Here is a 19,338-nt window from a genome sequence, read left to right as displayed (position 1 = left end):
AGATGGTGAACTGTGCAGATGGTAATATGTGTAGAGTGCCAGTAGTATCTGCTGCAATCCTACTCATGGACTGAAGTCACTGAAGGAGAAAGGGTTTGAATATGTATGGGCACTAAAAGATAAGTGAAGGACGAAGAGAAATGGTGGCAGATTTAAGCATCATACGTGGAAGGATTGCTTGGGGACAGGATGACACCTCATCTTCTGAGTCTGAAAAGAAGATGGGAAGGATGGCTACAGATGGACATGGGTTTATGTGTTTGATGACAGGAAGGAATAGGACTGACATTTACCATCTTTGTCTCCTTGGTAACCTCTGAGAGAACATCTTCCCTGGAAAGTGATGATCTCTAAGAAGTTAAGAAATCAATAGCTATGAAGGGAACAAGTTAAAGACATGTGAGCAGCATCTAAAAGCTTAGCTGAGACAAAAATCGGAAAATTTGTGGTGGCACCAAGACTGTGGTGGGTCATCTCCAATAGTACCTAAGAGACATTGTACAAGCATAGAAAATGAAAAGGGTAGGACTCATATATTTATGAAATAAATGTTTATTGAGTGCCCAATAAGTGTCAAGAACTAAAGGCTGAAGATAAAACAGGCAACAGACAAATTAGACAAAATTCTATGATTTTACAGGGCTTTCTAGAGGAGAAATATAGAAAGCAAATAATTGATGAATACAATTATAGTGTATTAGGGTGAGCTGGGGTTGGAGACGGGGTGTCATTTTAGATAGCAAATGTGGACCAGGACTCTCAGAGAAGGTGTCATTTGAAAAAAGACTTAAAAGAGGTGAGAAATGAAGTCTTGGGGATTCAGGGAAGCATGGTTCAAGGAGAAGAAAGAGCAAGTGCCAGGGTTCTAAGATAGGAGAATGTGCAGCATGGTGAATGAGAGCAAAGTTAGTGTGATGGCCGGACCAATATGAGCCAGGGTAAACTGGTTAAATTGAGGCCAGAGAGATACCAAAACTGGAGGTCCACATTGTATAAGATCTTTGTAGTCTATGGCTTTTAAGTTGGTTTAATGCTAAGAATAAAGAGGAAAGATTATTTGAGAGGACCAGGGAGGAAAAGGATTGAGGATATTATAAAAACATATTTTAAATGACCATAGAAAAGGAGAGGAAGTGAGTCCAAGACGATGTCCAAGAAGAAGATGAATTGGGGGCCTGATGAAAAACGGGATGAGAAGCAGGGGAGAATGAAGTTCAGTTCAGTTCAGTCACTCAGTCGTGCCCAACTCTTTGTGACCCTATGGACTGCAGCACGCCAGGCTTCCCTGTCCATCACCAACTCCCAGAGCTTACTCAAACTGATATTCATCGAGTCAGTGATGCCATCCAACCATCTCATTCTCTGACATCTGCTTCTCAGTGAAAGTGCAGGATTTGAAGGACAAGAGAGTTCTTAGGTGGAGAATATACTTTTGAATGATAATTAACACTTATTTAGCATGACTGCTAATAAGTTGTAAAGAATGTGCATAAGCTGTAAAGAACAATATTGCATAGAAACCTGGAATGTTAGGTCCCTGAATCAATACAAACTGGAAGTAGTCAGACAGGAGATGGCAAGGGTGAACATCGACATTTTAGGAATCAGTGAACTAAAATGGACTGGAACAGATGAATTTAACTCAGATGACCATTATATCTACTACTGTGGGCAGGAATCCCTTAGAAGAAATGGAGTAGCCATCAGAGTCAACAAAAGAGTCCAAAATGCAGTACTTGGATGCAATCTCAAAAACGACAGAATGATCTCTGTTTGTTTCCAAGCAAACCATTTAATATCACAGAAATCCAAGTCTATGCCCCAACCACTAATGTTGAAGAAGCTGAAGCTGAATGGTTCTATGAAGACCTACAAGACCTTATAGAATTAACACCCCAAAAAAGATGTCCTTTTTGTTATAGGGGACTGAAATACAAAAGTAGAGAGTCAAGATACACCTGGAGTAACAGGCAAGTTTGGCCTTGGAGTACAAAATGAAGCAGGGCAAAAGGTTATAGAGTTTTGCCAAGAGAACGCACTGGTCATAGAAAAACCCTCTTCCAACAACACAAGAGATGACTCTAACACATGGACATTACCAGAGGGTCAACACTGAAATCAGATTGATTATATTCTTTGCAGCCAAAGATGGAGAAGCTCTATACAGTCAGCAAAAACAAGACTGGAAGCTGACTGTGGCTCAGATCATGAACTCCTTATTGCCAAATTCAGACTTAAATTGAAGAAAATGGGGGAACCACTAGACCATTCAGGTACCTAAATCAAATCCCTTATGATTATACAATGGAAGTGAGAAATAGATTTAATGGGCTAGATCTGATAGACAGAGTACCTGATGAACTATGGACGGAGGTTTGTCACATTGAACAGGAGACAGGGATCAAGACTATCCCAAGAAAAAGGAATGCAAAAGCTTAAATGGTTGTCTGAGGAGGCATTACAAATAGCTGAGAAGTGAAAGGCAAAGGAGAAAAGGAAAAGATATACCCATCTGAATGCAGAGTTCCAAAGAATAGCAAGGAGAGATAAGAAAGCCCTTCTAAGCGAACAATGCAAAGAAATAGAGGAAAACAATAGACTGGGAAAGACTAGGGATCTCTTCAAGAAAATTAGAGATACCAAGGGAACATTTCATGCAAAGATGGGCTCAATAAAGGACAGAAATGGTATGGACTTAACAGAAGTAGAATATATTAAGAAGAGGTGACAAGAATACACAGAAGAATTATACAAAGAATATCTTAATGACCCAGATAACCACAATGGTGTGATCATTCACCTAGAGCCAGACATCCTGGAGTGTGAAGTCAAGTGGGTCTTAGGAAGCATCACTATGAGAAAAGCTAGTGGAGGTGATGAAACTCCAGCTGAGCTATTTCAAGTCCTAAAAGATGATGCTGTGAAAGTACTGCTGCAATATGCCAGCAATTTTGGAAAACTCAGCAGTGCCCAGAGGACTGGAAAGGGTCAGTTTTCATTCCAATCCCAAAGAAAGGCAATGCCAAATAATGTTCAAACTCCTGCACAATTGCACTCATTTCACATGCTAGCAAAGTAGTGTGCCAATTTTTCCAAGCAAAGCTTCCATAGTATGTGAACTGAGAACTTGCAGATGTTCAAGCTGGTTTTAGAAAAGGCAGAAGAACCAGAGATCAAATTGCCAACATCCACTGGATCATCGAAAAAGCAAGAGAGTTCAAGAAAAGCATCTACTTCTGCTTTATTGACTATGCCAAAGCCTTTGGCTGTGTGGATCACAATCAACTGTGGAAAATTCTTCAAGAGATGGGATTACCAGACCATCTGACCTGTCTCCTGAATAATCTATATGCAGGTCAAGAAGCAACAGTTAGAACTGTACATGGAACAACAGACTGGTTCCAAATTGGGAAAGGAGTAGGTCAAGGCTGTATATTGTCACCCTGCTTATTTAACTCATATGCAGAGTACATCATGTGAAATGCTGGATTGGATGAAACACAAGCTGAAATCAAGATTTTTGGGACAAACATCAATAACCTCAGACATGCAGGTGACACCACCTTTATGGCAAAAAAATGAGGAGGAACTGAAGAGCCTCTTGATGAAAGTGAAAGAAGAGGGGGAAAAAGTTGGCTTAAAACTCAACATTCAGAAAACTAAGATCATGGCATCTGGTCCCATCATCACTTCATGGAAAATAGATGGGGAAACAGTGGAAAGAGTGACAGACTTTATTTTCTGGGCTCCAAAATCACTGCAGATGGTAATTGCAGCCAGGAAATTAAAAGATGCTTACTCCTTGGAAGGCAAGTTATGACCAACCTAGACAGCATATTAAAAAGCAGTGACATTAGTTTGTCAACAAAAATCTGTCTAGTCAAAGCTATGGTTTTTCCAGTAGTCATGTACGGATGTGAGAGTTGGACTATGAAGAAAAGTGAAAGCGAAAGTGAAGTCGCTCAGTCATGTCTGACTCTTTGCGATCCCATGGACTGTAGCCTACCAGGCTCCTTCCTCCACGGGATTCTCCAGGCAAGAGTACTGGAGTGGGTTGCCATTTTCTTCTCCAGGGGATCTTCCCAACCCAGGGATCGAACCCAGGTCTCCCGCATTCCAGGCAGATGCTTTAACCTCTGAGCCACCAGGGAGGCCCCTAATAAAGAAAGCTGAGCACCAAAGAATTGATGCTTTTGAACTGTGGTGTTGGAGAAGACTCTTGAGAATTCCTTTGACAGCAAGGAGATCAAACTAGTCAATTCTAAATGAAATAAGTCCTGAATATTTATTGGGAGAACTGCTGAAGCTGAAACTCCTATACTTCGGCAACCTGTTATGAAGGACTGACTCATTGGAAAAGACCCTGATGCTGGGAAAGATTGAAGGTGGGAGGAGAAGGGGACGACAGAGGGTGAGATGGTTTGATGGCATCACTGACTCTATGGACATGGGTTTGAGCAGTCTTCGACAGTTGGTGATGGACAGCGAAGGCTGGCATGCTGCAGTCCATGGGGTTGCAGAGTCGGACACAACTGAGTGACTGAACTATTGATGTGCTAAGGACCTTTATGTATTATCTCATTTAAATTTTGCAGCCACCTGATATGGGAATAAATTTTATTATCTAAATGTTGCAGCTGATGAAATTGAAGCATAGAGAGACTAATCCTCTTTCTTAAAGATGTGTTGCTAATCATTGGTGAAACTAGAATTTGATTTCCATAAGTCTTTCTGGCTCCTGTTCTTGACAAGTTCACTGTACAGGGCTAGATGCTGTGGAGGATTCAGGTGTGATGATATGGACTCAGGTCAATGAGAATCGAGGTTAGAGACAATTGAATGGGGCTGGAAATGGCACTTTGCAGTACTTCAGTGACTCAGTGGGTGGCAAGGAATCAGAGGCAGCAGAATTAAGATCGCACAGGTAGGATTATGGATATCGACACCAAGATGATACTAAACTAAAATAACAAAAGATAAAGACTTGCACTAGTTTACAGCCTGAAAAAAAGGTGCCAAAGGAAGGGAAACAATGAAGATAAAATTATGAGTTAAATAATTTACAAAGCAAAGTTGGGGAATACGTTTGATATGTTGGAGTTATGAATTAACTTTGGAGAGAAAGACTCTTATTTTATAGGAAAATAACTGAGGACCAGAGAAGCAAATCATGAACCCAAGATCATAAAGCCAATTAAATAGTAGCTCAGGGACAAGGGTCCAGGTTTTCTGATCTTCAGGACAAGTCCTTTCCAGTAGGCAACCCAGACGCTCTTGGTGAATCATTGTCTGCTGGTTATTTGTCTCTAATCCAAAGGAAGATATTATAGTTAATCAGTAAATACAGGATGGCAAAACCCACAGCCTTACAGAAACATGAAAGATATCTTGACCTTTGAGTTTCCTTCACATCTCTTCTCTTCCCCCTCCCCAACAGCTCCTTAGCTCAGATCACTGACTCTTCTTGACTATAAACTGCCTTTCAGATATTGCAGACCCCTGCATTGATGTCAAGCAGAAACTCAGGAAGAGAAAACTAAGGTCACCTTCAGGGAATTTCTAGCTAAATTAGGCTCCACTGAGTTTTGAAATCAAAATGCTTCTGGTAGGTGAATGCTGTATGGATGCGCTATCAAGCCCGTGTGTGACTGGGCATTTGTTATTGATATGACAGAGCCTAGCAGGCAATCTCAGGAGAGTCTGGATTTTAGAGGCAGTGCAAGTAGGTGAGATGAATAATTGTGTTTTTGACTTTTGAATTTCCTACACCTTGCCAGTAGTCATTGCAGCCAAAATTTGGGCCATGTGTATTCCAGAGAGGTTTTTGATTTAAGAATCTAGGTTATTTTGAAGGCAAGCAATATTCAATGTATCATCTACACCTAAGATTTTATGTATTTATTTTTATGGCAATGGGTGTTTCTCCTGTAATATGAAATATAAAATTTTAACATTGGAGGAATGACAATGGTCTATTGCTAACATGCACATTATCTTTGGCAAGCACTGAAATTCTTGATTAATGTTTAACTACAAGAAATACACTCAGTTCAACTAAAGGATCAGTTTCAGGATTCACGCTGAGTTGTCTTGATGATTAGAGCTTAGGCTCCAAGGAGAAGCCCCAGGGGCAAGGGGATCGAACATACCAACCAGTGGGAGCCTTGCTGACCTCTGGAGAATGTGCGCCGGATATAAGATCTTAATCCTTGCTTATCTCACCACAGAAATTTGGATGGAGAGACAGTATTTATCACAACGAGAAGTGGACCCAGGAGCTGAGTTCACTAGGAATCACACCATTTCAGAAGGTACTCGATTCAAAAGAGCCGTTTTCGAAGGGCAGTACTGTAGAAGGTTTGGTTGCTGTGCAGACAGAGATGATGGCTGCGTGACTCAGTTCTATGAGGCGGACGCGCTGTGTTACTGTGATAAATTCTGTGAAAGGGAGAATTCTGATTGCTGCCCTGATTACAAGTCATTTTGCCGTGAAGAAAAGGGCTGGCCTCCTCGCACAAAGCCTTGGTCCCCAGAAGGTAGGATTCGGGAATGTGTTCCAGCATTGCCCTAGTTCATAACATGGTCTAACTGTCTTTCTCTTTCCTTCCTTCCTGCCTCCATCTCTCTTCTTCCATCTTTCCTTCCTTCCCTCCCTACCTCTTTCTCTCTCTCCTTTCTTTCCACCCTTCCTTTCTTAAGTTGAAATGAAAAATGAATACTTTGATCACCAGGTTAAATTTCTTTGGATTGTTAACATGCTTTGATTCAGATGCCGGCACGTGCCTCAGCCTAGCACCTTCGGCAAAGTCCTGGTGTGACGGCCACGAAGGCTGATTTCCGTTCTGCTTTGAATAGCCACTCACCTTATAAAAAGTTACTTAAAATTCTTTCTTTGTAAAACATCTTGACAAAAAGCAACCTCTCGTGCTTTTTTGAGTGTAACCTCAGAAAATCACATCAAAGTCACAAGATTGATCCTCTGCAGATGTATGTAACATTTTACTTATTGTCTCATGAGTGGCGTTAGAACCTCTGTTACAGCAATGCCATTTAAACCAATGCAGGAGCGTAATAAAAGTGGCCACCCTCCCTGCCTAAGTAATCCCAAAGAGATTCTCCCTGAATGTTTTTGTTCATTTTGCCAATCAGGGATTTTAAACTGTGAAAAACAAAACAGTGCTTCATACAGAGTAGTTGTAAAAGTCTAAGACTGAGTGAATAAATATAAATATTGGGTTGGCCAAAAAGTTAATTTGGGTTTTTCTGTTACATTCTATAGAGCAACCTGAATGAATATTTTGGTCAACTCAATAATTCATAAGGAGGACAGTGTTATTTACTCTATTGGTTTAATTATAGTAGAATGACTGTAGGTTCTGAGCAATCAATATATCTAAAGTTTGCAAAAAACGCAAAACAAAACTCTCCTGCTCCACTTTATATGAGGCAAAATTCAGGTTTCCTCAAAACTCTGTCACATAATTATAAGTAGGTGATGGTGAGTGGAAATTACGATTAGAAGACAGTGCAGGACAAATTAGGATTTGTATCTTTACAGCAAAATCCAGATGCTGACTTTTGCTTTCATTTTCAATAGTGCCATCTTGTTTGTAAAACACACACATACTACGTTAAAATTTCCACAGCATGGTCATTCCTGCTAGACCTTTGCCTTTCCCAGCAAACAGCAATTAAATAGTCTATCAGAAATGGGAGAGCTTGTCATTCATTGAAAAATATTCATTGACCGCCTCCACCATGCCAGACATTGCACTTTTGCTGGGGCAACCATGGGGAAGCGGCTCAGACGGTAAAGCATCTGTCTGCAATGCAGGAGACCCGGGTTCGATCCCTGGGTTGGGAAGATCCCCCGGAGAAGGAAATGGGAGCCCACTCCAGTGTTCTTGCCTGGAAAATCCCATGGATCGCAGAGCCTGGTAGGCTACTGTCCATGGGGTCGCCAAGAGTCGGACACGACTGAGCGACTTCACTTTCACTTTATCCTTATGGGAGTGATAGTCAAGTTTTGGGGGGGGGGGGCGGGGGGGGGATGCGTGGTGTAAGATATTTAACAAATTCACTGTACAGTTGCAAATTGTGTTAAATTCTCAGAAGGAAACATTTCGGTGCTGTGGGAAAGCCTATCAGAATATAATGTCAACATGGAAAGCAGTATACAGTATTAGCTTGGGGAGTGAGGGGTGTGGTCACCTGAGGAGCTGACAGAACCGGGTCTGGGCGCCAGGAGCTTGGTGTGGACTAGGTGCTGGACGGAGGCCACCGTTTCTGGAGAGTCACGGCTGGCGGAGGGTTGAAGGTGACATTAGAAGGGGTTTGAGAGGAGTAGAGGGCAGATTTCGCTGGGACTTATAGGCTATATCAAGAATTTTAAATTTTATCCTATTATGAGAACTCATTGAAAGGTGTCAGGTATGAGCAGGGTCGGCTTCACGAATGCTGAGGGTGAGTATTATGTATTAGCTGCAGCGCTTTTGATGTGCTAAAGCATACTTGAGCTTTCCTTATTTGAGCCCTGTAGCCCATTTAGATGGAGAAGGCAATGGCACCCCACTGCAGTACTCTTGCCTGGAAAATCCCATGGATGGCGGAGCCTGGTGGGCAGCAGTCCACAGGGTCGCGAAGTCGGACATGACTGAGCAACTTCACTTTCACTTTTCACTTTCATGCTTTGGAGAAGGAAATGGCAACACACTCCAGAGTTCTTGCCTGGAGAATCTCAGGGACGGGGGAGCCTGGTGGGCTGCTGTCTATGGGGTCGCAAAGAGTCGGACACGACTGAAGTGACTTAGCAGCAGTAATAGCAGCAGTAGCAGCAGCAGCAGCAACAACCCATTTAGAAAAGAAACTGCTACTTCATCTATGTCCGTTTTTGCTTGAAAGCTAAGACTTTGCTAAGACTTTAATTTAGGGTTATGTTTTAGGTAGAACTTATGTTCCCGGTATAGCTTTTATTCCATTCATGATGGAGGGAAGCAATTTATTATTTTATTTAGAGGCAAAGGTTCACATCATAACTGTACTCATGAGGTAATTGTTTTCTTTTGTTTTTTCTTTCTTATGAAAGTAGCTTGTTGAAAGAAAATAACACTACACAATATTGAAAAAGATACAAAATTATATGAAATAAATAGACAATGGCATACTGCTGCTAAGTCACTTCAGTTGTGTCCGACTCTGTGCGACCCCATAGACGGCAGCGCATCAGGCTCCTCTGTCCCTGGGATTCTCAAGGCAAGAACACTGGAGTGGGTTGCCATCTCCCTCTCCAATGCATGAAAGTGAAAAGTGAAAGGGAAGTCGCTCAGTCTTTTCCGACTCTTAGTGACCCCATGGACTGCAACCCACCCACCAGGCTCCTCCATCCATGGGATTTTCCAGGCAAGAGTACTGGAGTGGGTTGCCAGTGCCTTCTCCAAATGGCATACTATTTGCAGTAATTTTTTGCATGTATGAAGTGACTTTCCTCTGAGATGCTAGAGACAAAATCACTGATTTATTCAATGTTTTTCAGTTATTTAACTGCATGATATGGTCTAATTTCTTACACTGTAATTATTTTCAACCTGGGACTTAAAAATGTATTATCTTAAGGTTTAAAAACAATATGCCAAATAAGTAAATAATGTCCCGTTTTAAAAAAATTTATTTATTTTAGTTGGAGGCTAATTACTTTATAATACTGTAATGGTTTTTGCCATACACTGACATGAATTAGCCACAGGTGTACATGTGTTCCCCATCCTGAACCCCCCTTCCACCTCCCTCCCCCTCCCATCCCTCTGGGTCATCCCAGTGCACCAGCCCTGAGCACCCTGTATCATGCATCGAACCTGGACTGCTGATTCGTTTCACATATAATAATATACATGTTTCAATGCTATTCTCTCAGATCATCCCACCCTCGCCCTCTCCCACAGAGTCCAAAAGACTGTTCTATACATCTGTGTCTCTTGCTGTCTCGCATATAAGGTCATCGTTACCATCTTTCTAAATTCCATATATATACATTATTATACTGTATTGGTGTTTTTCTTTCTGGCTTACTTCACTCTGTATAATAGGCTCCAGTTTCATCCACCTCATTAGAACTGATTCAAATGTATTCTTTTTAATGGTTGAGTAATACTCCATTGTGTATATGTACCACAGCTTTCTTATCCATTCGTCTGCTGATGGACATCTAGGTTGCTTCCATGTCCTAAACCACTTGTAAAAGAATGAAACTAGAACACTTTCTAACACCATACACAAAAATAAACTAAAAATGGATTAAAGATCTAAATGTAAGACCAGAAACTATAAAACTCCTAGAGGAAAACATAGGCAAAACACTCTCTGACATAAATCACAGCAGAATCCTCTATGACCCACCTCCCAGAATATTGGAAATAAAAGCAAAAATAAACAAATGTGACCTAATTAAACTTCAAAGCTTTTATACAATGAAGGAAACTATAAGCAAAGTGAAAAGACAGCCTTCAGAATGGGAGAAAATAATAGCAAATGAAGCAACTGACAAAGAATTAATCTCAAAAATATATAAGCAACTCCCGAAGCTCAATTCCAGAAAAATAAATGACCCAATCAAAAAATGGGCCAAAGAACTAAACAGACAGTTCTCCAAAGAAGACATACAGATGGCTAACAAACACGTGAAAAGATGCTCAGCATAACTCATTATCAGAGAAATGCAAATCAAAACCACAATGAGGTACCATCTCACGCCAGTCAGAATGGCTGCTATCCAAAAGTCTACAAACAGTAAGTGCTGGAGAGGGTGTGGAGAAAAGGGAACCCTCTTGAACACTGTTGGTGGGAATGCAAACTAGTACAGCCACCATGGAGAACAGTGTGGAGATTCCTTAAAAAACTGGAAATAGAACTGCCTTATGATCCAGCAATCCCACTGCTTGGCATACACACTGAGGAAACCAGAATTGGAAGAGACACATGTACCCCAATGTTCATTGCAGCACTGTTTATAATGTCCCTTTTGTATAAATTGGAAGTTGGACATATAGTTACTTCCAGTCATTGGGGAATTTCAAAGGTCAGATACAGAAAAAAAGTGATAGAGTTTGAAATGCAACCAGACTGGATTTTCCAGACAAAATCTCTAGTGTGGCAGATCTTAAGGAAGAGTCTAGAGAACCATCTGCTATGAATAGACATAAGCTAATTTGATTATACACAACTTCTATGTTCACACTGGTTAAAAAAAAAAGGATGTAAATCACTGACATTTGAATTGAATCAGAGTTATTTACCCCTTCACAACCTCCTTAACCACATTACAATGAAGATAAATCACATTCCAAATTCTGCTGTTCATACTGATAATTACAATAATATACATTGGTATGGAGACCTACACTAGTCCATAAACCTGTGTAAGCTTCATGAAATCTCAGGTCCCCATCCTGTTAGATGTTGCCATATTTACCATGCTTGAAAATTTATTGGCATTTTCCCATATCTGATAATATTACAGATTATCAGGTTATAATAAATCCTCTTACCCAGTGGCTGGACAGATGTTTTGGAGATTAATCCTAGGGTATCAGGTTTAAGCACGAAGTCTTTTGATCTTAAAAGATACAAAAAAACTGGGGAGTATGAGTGAGATATGATTTTTAACTATTTAAACTAATCTATATAAATTGAATATTGTTAAGTGATGAGTTGACTGCTTATATCCATTATGCTGATTAACAAGTCACTAATTTTACCAATGAAAGCCCATATCTGGCACTCATTATGCTATACTCTAGTGTTCATTAAAAGATGGATAGTGGAACCCCTTGTAGGAGCTGCCCTTGAGTCTGGACTTTCAGGATAAATTATATTGACCACCCATGGGATGCAGACTCCTGATTAAAGCAGGCAGTTGCCTTCCCTGAAGTGATGTTGGGGCCAACACAGATAGTAGAACACATTATGATGGAGTATTTTATTTTATTTTATTTTATTTTTTATTTTTTTTAATATGGAACGCTTCATGAATTTGCGTGTCATCCTTGTGCAGGGGCCATGCTAATCTCTGTATCGTTCCAATTTTAGTATATGTGCTGCCGAAGCGAGCACTGATGGAGTATTTTAAAATAAATTATATTATACTGTCATTTTTTCTTTCTTTCTTTCTTTTTTAACTTTACAATATTGTATTGGTTTTGCCATATATCAAAATGAATCCGCCACAGGTATACATGTGTTCCCCATCCTGAACCCTCCTCCATCCTCCCTCCCCACACCATCCCTCTGGGTCATCCCAGTGCACCAGCCCTGAGCTTCCTGTATCGTGCATCAAACCTGGGCTGGCGACTCGTTTCATATATGATATTATACATGTTTCAATGCCATTTTCCCAAATCATCCCACCCTCTCCCTCTCCCAGAGTCCAAAAGACTGTTCTATACATCAGTGTCTCTTTTGCTGTCTCGTATACAGGGTTATTGTTACCATCTTTCTAAATTCCATATATATGCGTCAGTATACTGTATTGGTGTTTGTCCTTCTGGCTTACTTCACTCTGTATAATAGGCTCCAGTTTCATCCACCTCATTAGAACTGATTCAAATGTATTCTTTTTAATGGCTGAGTAATACTCCGTTGTGTATATGTACCACAGCTTTCTTATCCATTCATCTGCTGATGGACATCTAGGTTGCTTCCATGTCCTGGCTATTATAAACAGTGCTGCGATGAACATTGGGGTACATGTGTCTTTTTCCCTTCTGGTTTCCTCAGTGTGTCTGCCCAGCAGTGGGATTGCTGGATCATAAGGCATACTGTCATTTTTTCTAAAATCAAGAGACTTATTTAACTTTCCAAAAATCTGATTTACCTAATTCTTTAATAATGGCTGTTAATGTTGCAAAACTCATTTGGTTTTGACAGTCACAGCTATGCATCTATCTACTTATTTATTTATTTATATCAAGGTGTAACCAGTTTGATTACCTCACACTGAAGGCTTTTATATGCTTTTCACTGAGAAAATAAAGACACCAGGAATTCTTTCACCTCTCATCATAATTTTCAACTTACTGCCATCTTGGTTACTGTTTCCATGAAGTAGATTCCTCTTCCTGAGCTCTGAATCCCATCATCTCTTGTCTTTTCAAGATCTCCACCCTTACAATTGTCCCTTCCTTCCTCCCTCCCCTCTCCTCTTCTCTTCTTTCCTCTCTCCCTTTTTCTCCCTCTTTCTCTCCTAAACCATCATTTCCCTCCTTCTTTTCTGGATCAATCAATTTACAAAGTTATTGATTTATGAAAGTATTTTTGTAGCTCCCAACTTTTCTTTAACTACTCAATTTCTACTACCTTTAAATCATCAATCATATTTTCAAATTATCATTTTATTTTATTTTTGATATCTCATCCATTATTTTATTATTTCAACAAATTTATTGAGAACCTACTACTTGCCAGGCACTGTATGAGGCACAAAAAAAACAAAGTTGAACAATGACACAAAAACACAATTCCTGTCCTCATGGAGTTTACAATCTGGAAGGTCTACATTAATCAAACAAATATATATATAAAATTACAAAGGTGTTCAACATTAAGTAGAGGTCATGTGATAATGTAATTTTTTTCTTACTCTGAAAAAAATTAGGGAATGCTTCCCTGAGGAAGTAGTGACTGATTCATTTTTATACTGCAGGCAGATTTCTCTCTCTTTTTTTTAAGTGCAATTTTAATCAAGGTAACTCACCTAACCCTAGATGGGAACAAAAATATTTTATGTTACCTATGTTATCAATTATTAGCGCTGCTATTTATAATTCTGAACATTGAAAGAGTTAATACCTCAAAAACATGAAAGCAGTGACTGGCACAGCACCTTAAAAGCATTTAAGAGAAGTTAGCTATTATTACTTCTTAGTTTCATTGTGCTCCTTATTTCACTTACTTTGTATTTGACTCTTATTGCACTTTAAATATCTGAAATTAGTGAGAATTAAAGTGCTTCTTCCACCAAAGGAAACTTTGTTCATGCTATTCTTTTGCTTGAAATACCTTCATCACTTAGTTGACTCCTATTTGTCTTTCAGATCTCAAATTAACATTTTAAAAGAAATACTTTTTATTTAAAACTAGTAGAATCCAAAACAGGATACAAACATTGCTTGGGAGATGGAGCTAGACATCAAAAATTAATTTCTAATCCTGACTCTGTTTCCATGACGAAGTGATACCTAGCATGGGAATCATACAGTTTATTCCTTAGAGTGATACAGGATAATTCATCTTTTCACTGCTGGTGAGTGTAAATTGGTGAAATCATTAAAAAAAAAAAAAAAAAAAAAAAGATGATATGAATTAAATGCCTTAAAGATGTCCAAATCTCAATTTTGACCCAGAACTTCCACTTCTTGGAACTTTTCCTGAGGAAATAACTAAGAAAGTGAGCAAATGTCATTTACAAGACATTCTCTTGCAGGACGCTGGTGGGTAGTTGTAGCTCCCAACTTTCAAAGAGCCCACCCTCATCTCCATGTCCTTAACCAGTTTTATCTTATTTCCTCCTTTCCTTTAATGGCAAAATATCTGAAAGAAACATTTCACTTCCTTACTTCTAAACCTCTCATTAGCTCATTCCTACAAGACCTTGTTCCCTGCTACTTTACCGAGCTCTATCTTGGCAGGGTTATTGAAGGCTTCCATGTTTTCAAGTGCAGTATTCAGGTGTCCATTCTCTTTTATTTTATTTTTTGGCTGTGCTGTTCAGCATGTGGAATCTTAGTTCCCCTACCAGGGATCAAACCTGCCTCCTCTGCATTGGAAGTGCAGAGTCTTAACCACTGGACCACCAGGGAAATCCCAGATCCCCATTCTTTTCTTGACCCCCTCAGCCATACTCTATGTAGGTGACTGTTTCTGCTTCTGTGGAATATGTCTGTTGCTTTCCAGGACTCCACCATGCCCTGAATTCCCCTCTTCTTCCCAGGTCACTTATTCCCAGTTTGTTTTTCTGAATGTCTGTTGGTTACAGTGTTTGAGCTCAGTCCTGGATGTCTTTCTCTTACCTACAAACACTCTCTCAAGGAGACTGTTATTTATTCTCAAAAACCTAAAGATAAGTACTTTACTGGCTCTGAAATTCATGTTCCAGCCTTGCCTTGACTTTGGACTTCCATTCCTACTCTACTTGATGTTCTCCATTAGGATGTCTAACTTAGATTTGATCTTAGTCTAAAATATGTAAGGCGGAAGCTTGATTTCTCACTACAAACTTGTTCCTTATTTCAATAATAGCATCACTGCTTCTCTATCCCTTAAGCAAAAATCTTAGTGAGACTTCTGTGACCCTTGTTTTTCCTGATTCTCCAATAGTTAATCCTATTTGCTTTGGCTCCAAATTAAGTTAATCCAGTTCTTTCCACCCTTATCTGTATCAGGCAAATCCTTCATTCCTCTGGGAATACCACTCCAGGCAGTAGACTCGGAGAGGTGAGAACACAGTTTATGGAAGAGACACTTTGGATAAGGTCTTACAAGTCCCTGTAAGAGGTTCAGTTTTAGTCTAAATTTAATACAGAAAAACATGAGGCTTTTAAGCAGAGAGTGACATAACACAGATCTTAAGAGAGCTCTCTAAATGCTGTTCAGGGGATGAAGGATACACTGGAGTCAGGCAGGAGCAGAGGAAGGGGGTGAACTGAATTTCTGTATTAGTATAAAAGCTGATGCTTCACTTTGTCAGTACTTTGGCCAGGCTCAGATGAACAAATAATGGTTTTTGTTTAAGAAGCCACCTCTCAAGTGAGATTGTAGCAAACATTGTTTCTGATAGTCAATTCTGACTTGACATTAAGGAAGGAAGACGAAGAAATGGAACTTTTGATAACACTAGACATAGTACTAATGATGTTGGGCAGGCCTGGGGATAGCATTCTCTTGGCTTCAAAATTAGTAGCTGGGGAACAGGTCAGAGAAGGGACAGCCTCCTCCAATTAGAACCTTTGTAATTTCTAGTCCCTTTATCTATAAAACTGGTACATTGGACAAGAAACATTTAAGCTGTATGAATAAAAACCAGCTTTCAGATATACATATGTATACGTACATACATACAACATCAGTTCAGTTCAGTAGCTCAGTCATGTCTGACTCTTTGCAACCCTATGGACCGCAGCATGCCAGGCCTCCCTGTCTGTCACTAACTGCCGGAGTTTACTCAAACTCATGTCCCTTGAGTCAGTGATGCCATCCAACCATCTCATCTGCTGTCATCCCCTTCTCTTCCCACCTTTAATCTTTCCCATCATCAGGGGCTTTTCAAATGAGTCAGTTCTCACATCAGGTCACCAAAGTATTGGAGTTTCAGCTTCAACATCAGTCCTTCCAATGAATACCCAGGACTGATCTCCTTTAGGATTGACTGGTTGGATCTCTTTGCAGTCCAGGGGACTCTCAAGAGTCTTCTCCAACACCACAGTTTAAAAGCATCAATTCTTTGGCACTCAGCTTTCTTTATAGTCCAACTCTCACATCCATACATGACCACTGGAAAAACCATAGCTTTGATCAGACAGACCTTTGTTGGCAAAGTAATGTCTCTGCTTTTTAATATGCTGTCTAGGTTGGTCATAACTTTTCTTCCAAGTAGCAAGTGTCTTTTAATTTCATGGCTGCAATCACCATCTGCAGTGATTTTGGAGTCCCCCAAAATAAAGTCTGCCACTGTTTCCATTGCTTACCTATCTATTTGTCATAAAGTAATGGGACCAGATGCCATGATCTTAGTTTTCTGAATGTTTTAAGCCAACTTTTTCACTCTCCTCTTTCATTTGCATCAAGAGGCTCTTTAGTTCTTCTTCACTTTCTGCCATAAGGGTGGTGTCATTTGCATGTCTGAGGTTATGGATATTTCTCTCTGCAATCTTAATTCCAGCTTGTACTTCATCCAGCCCAGCACTCTGCATATATGTTAAATAAGCAGGGTGACAATATACAGCCTTGACGTTCTCCTTTCCTGATTTGTTCCATGTCCAGGTCTAACTGTTGCTTCTTGACCTGCATACAGATTTCTGAAGAGGCAGATCAGTTGGTCTGGTATTCCCATCTCTTCCAGAATTTTCCACAGTTTGTTGTGATCCACACAGTCAAAGGCTTTGACATAGTCAATAAAGCAGAAGTAGATGATTTTCTGGACCTCTCTTGGTTTTTTGATGGTCCAGTGGATGTTGGCAATTTGGTCTCTGGTTCCTCTGCTTTTTCTAAATCCAGCTTTAACATCTGGAAGTTCACGGTTCACGTACTGTTGAAGCCTGGCTTGGAGAATTTTGAACATTACATTGCTAGCGTGTGAGATGAGTAAAATTGTGTGATAGTTTGAGCATTCTTTGGCATAATACATACATACATATATATGTGTGTGTATGTGAGAAAATGTTTGCTTCTGGGATTTTTGGTGCCCACCTCCCTTCTACCCCTCAGGTTTCAAACACTGTGAGATATATATGCATATAGGGCTTCCCAGGTGGTGCAGTGGTAAAGAATGCACCTGTAATGCAGGAAACACGAGAGACATGGGTTTGATCCCTGGGTTGGGGAGAGTCCCTGGTGTAGGAAATGGCAACCCACTCTAGTATTCTTACCTCAAAGATTCCATGGACAGAGGAGCCTGGCAGGCTACAGTCCATGGGGTCCCAGTCAGACATGACTGAGCCACTGAGCACACACACACACACACACACACACACGTACATATACATACATATTGAATCATTTGCTGTTTAGCAGAAATTAACATAAAACTGTAAATCAACTATACTCCAGTAAAATAAATTTTAAAAATCAGCTTCCCCCCCCACTTTCATCCACCCTTTAGAACTAGTCAGTGGAGTACTTTCCTTGACTTTGAATGACACTTGAATTGTTGCTTGAATTTTTACTGTTGCTTGCCTAGGTAATGAAAAGTTCTAGGATCTTTGTAAATTGCAAACATAGAAATTTATTTACAAAAAGTGTTTAATCCTGGGTAGTAATTAAAACTCTGAACTTAATTTAAAGTTGAGTCATTTTCCTCCCCTGTGGGCCACTAAAGAAGTGTTTTCCTTCTCTCTTCCTGTGATGGTGGAATACACGGAAAAGGGATGGATAGATGCAAATACAAGGATATTCGAAATTCATTAAGCAACTGTGAGAACACGGTGCTTGCTGAAAAAAGCAGCTGTAAATGTTCCCTGAGAAACAACGTTTTGAAAAATTGGAAGGTAGCTAACCTGAAATTGGCTTTTGTGACATTATGGCTTGTAGTTAAACCAGGACACTTGAAATGATTTTTAAATATGTAGATTTACTCCTATTACTATATACAGTAAAAAGTTAGAATTCCTAGAGGGGTGGGATGGGGTGAGAGGTGGGAGGGAGCTTCTAGAGGGAAGGAACATAGGTATACCTCTGGCTGATTCATGTTGATGTATGACATAAACCAACACAATATTGTAAAGCAATTATCCTCCAATTAAAAATAAATATATTTTTTTAAAAAGTTAGAATTCATTTTATTTAACTAGGGGCCATTGATGTGATCTCTCAATGTTACGTTTCCATCAAGAAAGTTTTCATGTGACACAGGAGTGAATTATGTTACTTTTGCTAATTCAGTAATTTGTGTAAGTTATATTTACAAAGAGATTTAGTTTCTAGCTAGTGCACTATTTTACCATATCTTTCTGATTGGTTTTCATGCAATAATAATTCACCATTGATCTCTTTGGAGTAGTTTCTATAATCTGGTAAAACAGCAAAAAGTTGCAGTTAATGTGACTTCACTGGTGGCTCAGACCATAAAGAACCTTCCCGCAATGTGGAAGACCCAGGTTCAATCCTTGGACTGGGAAGATCCCCTGAAGAAGGGAATGGCTACCCACTCCAGTATTCTTGCCTGGAGAAATCCATGGACAGAGTAGCCTGGAGTGCTGCAGTCCATGGGGACGCAAAGAGTTGGACAAAACTGACCAACTAACACTTTCCCTTTTTGGTTAATAGTTGAGGAATGTTTAGATTTAGAACACAAAGGGCTGCAGTCTTATAAACTTTCCTCTGGATTCACATCCTGGAGAAAAAATAGAGTTTCTCTTCGTAAGGTGAATTCGCTGAAACAGCTTCATATTTTGGTCCAAAACCTTGTTCCTTCCTCTAATCATATGCAACTATTTATATCCATATGAGACTTGATTAGATTTTAAGATGAGAAATGCTATTAATTATTTCAAACACTGTTTTACTGCTTCCCTATTTCTTTAAACACATTAATTATTTTTTGAGTGTGTTTAGTGATTAATACCTCAGTAATCT

General features: G+C 39.8%; 1 protein-coding gene and 1 non-coding gene across 2 annotated transcripts in view; one reads left to right on the top strand and one right to left on the bottom strand.

The window, feature by feature from the left end:
* Positions 1 to 6,147: 6,147 nt before the first annotated feature.
* Positions 6,148 to 19,338, top strand: part of TINAG (tubulointerstitial nephritis antigen) — a 106,433-nt gene continuing 93,242 nt past the window's right edge. The window contains exon 1 of the mRNA XM_070777770.1: positions 6,148 to 6,536. Coding sequence (XP_070633871.1) covers positions 6,182 to 6,536 — 355 coding nt within the window. The 5' untranslated portion in view covers positions 6,148 to 6,181. The remainder of the gene's footprint in view (positions 6,537 to 19,338) is intronic.
* Positions 12,002 to 12,105, bottom strand: LOC139179190 (U6 spliceosomal RNA). Its single transcript, XR_011563613.1, has one exon. It is a non-coding gene; the product is annotated as a U6 spliceosomal RNA (small nuclear RNA).

This window comes from Bos indicus, chromosome 23 (genome assembly GCF_029378745.1).
Source record: "Bos indicus isolate NIAB-ARS_2022 breed Sahiwal x Tharparkar chromosome 23, NIAB-ARS_B.indTharparkar_mat_pri_1.0, whole genome shotgun sequence".
NCBI classification, from domain to species: Eukaryota; Metazoa; Chordata; class Mammalia; order Artiodactyla; family Bovidae; genus Bos; species Bos indicus.
Note: the sequence above shows the minus strand (reverse complement) of the source record. Positions and strands in the feature narration are given on the sequence as shown.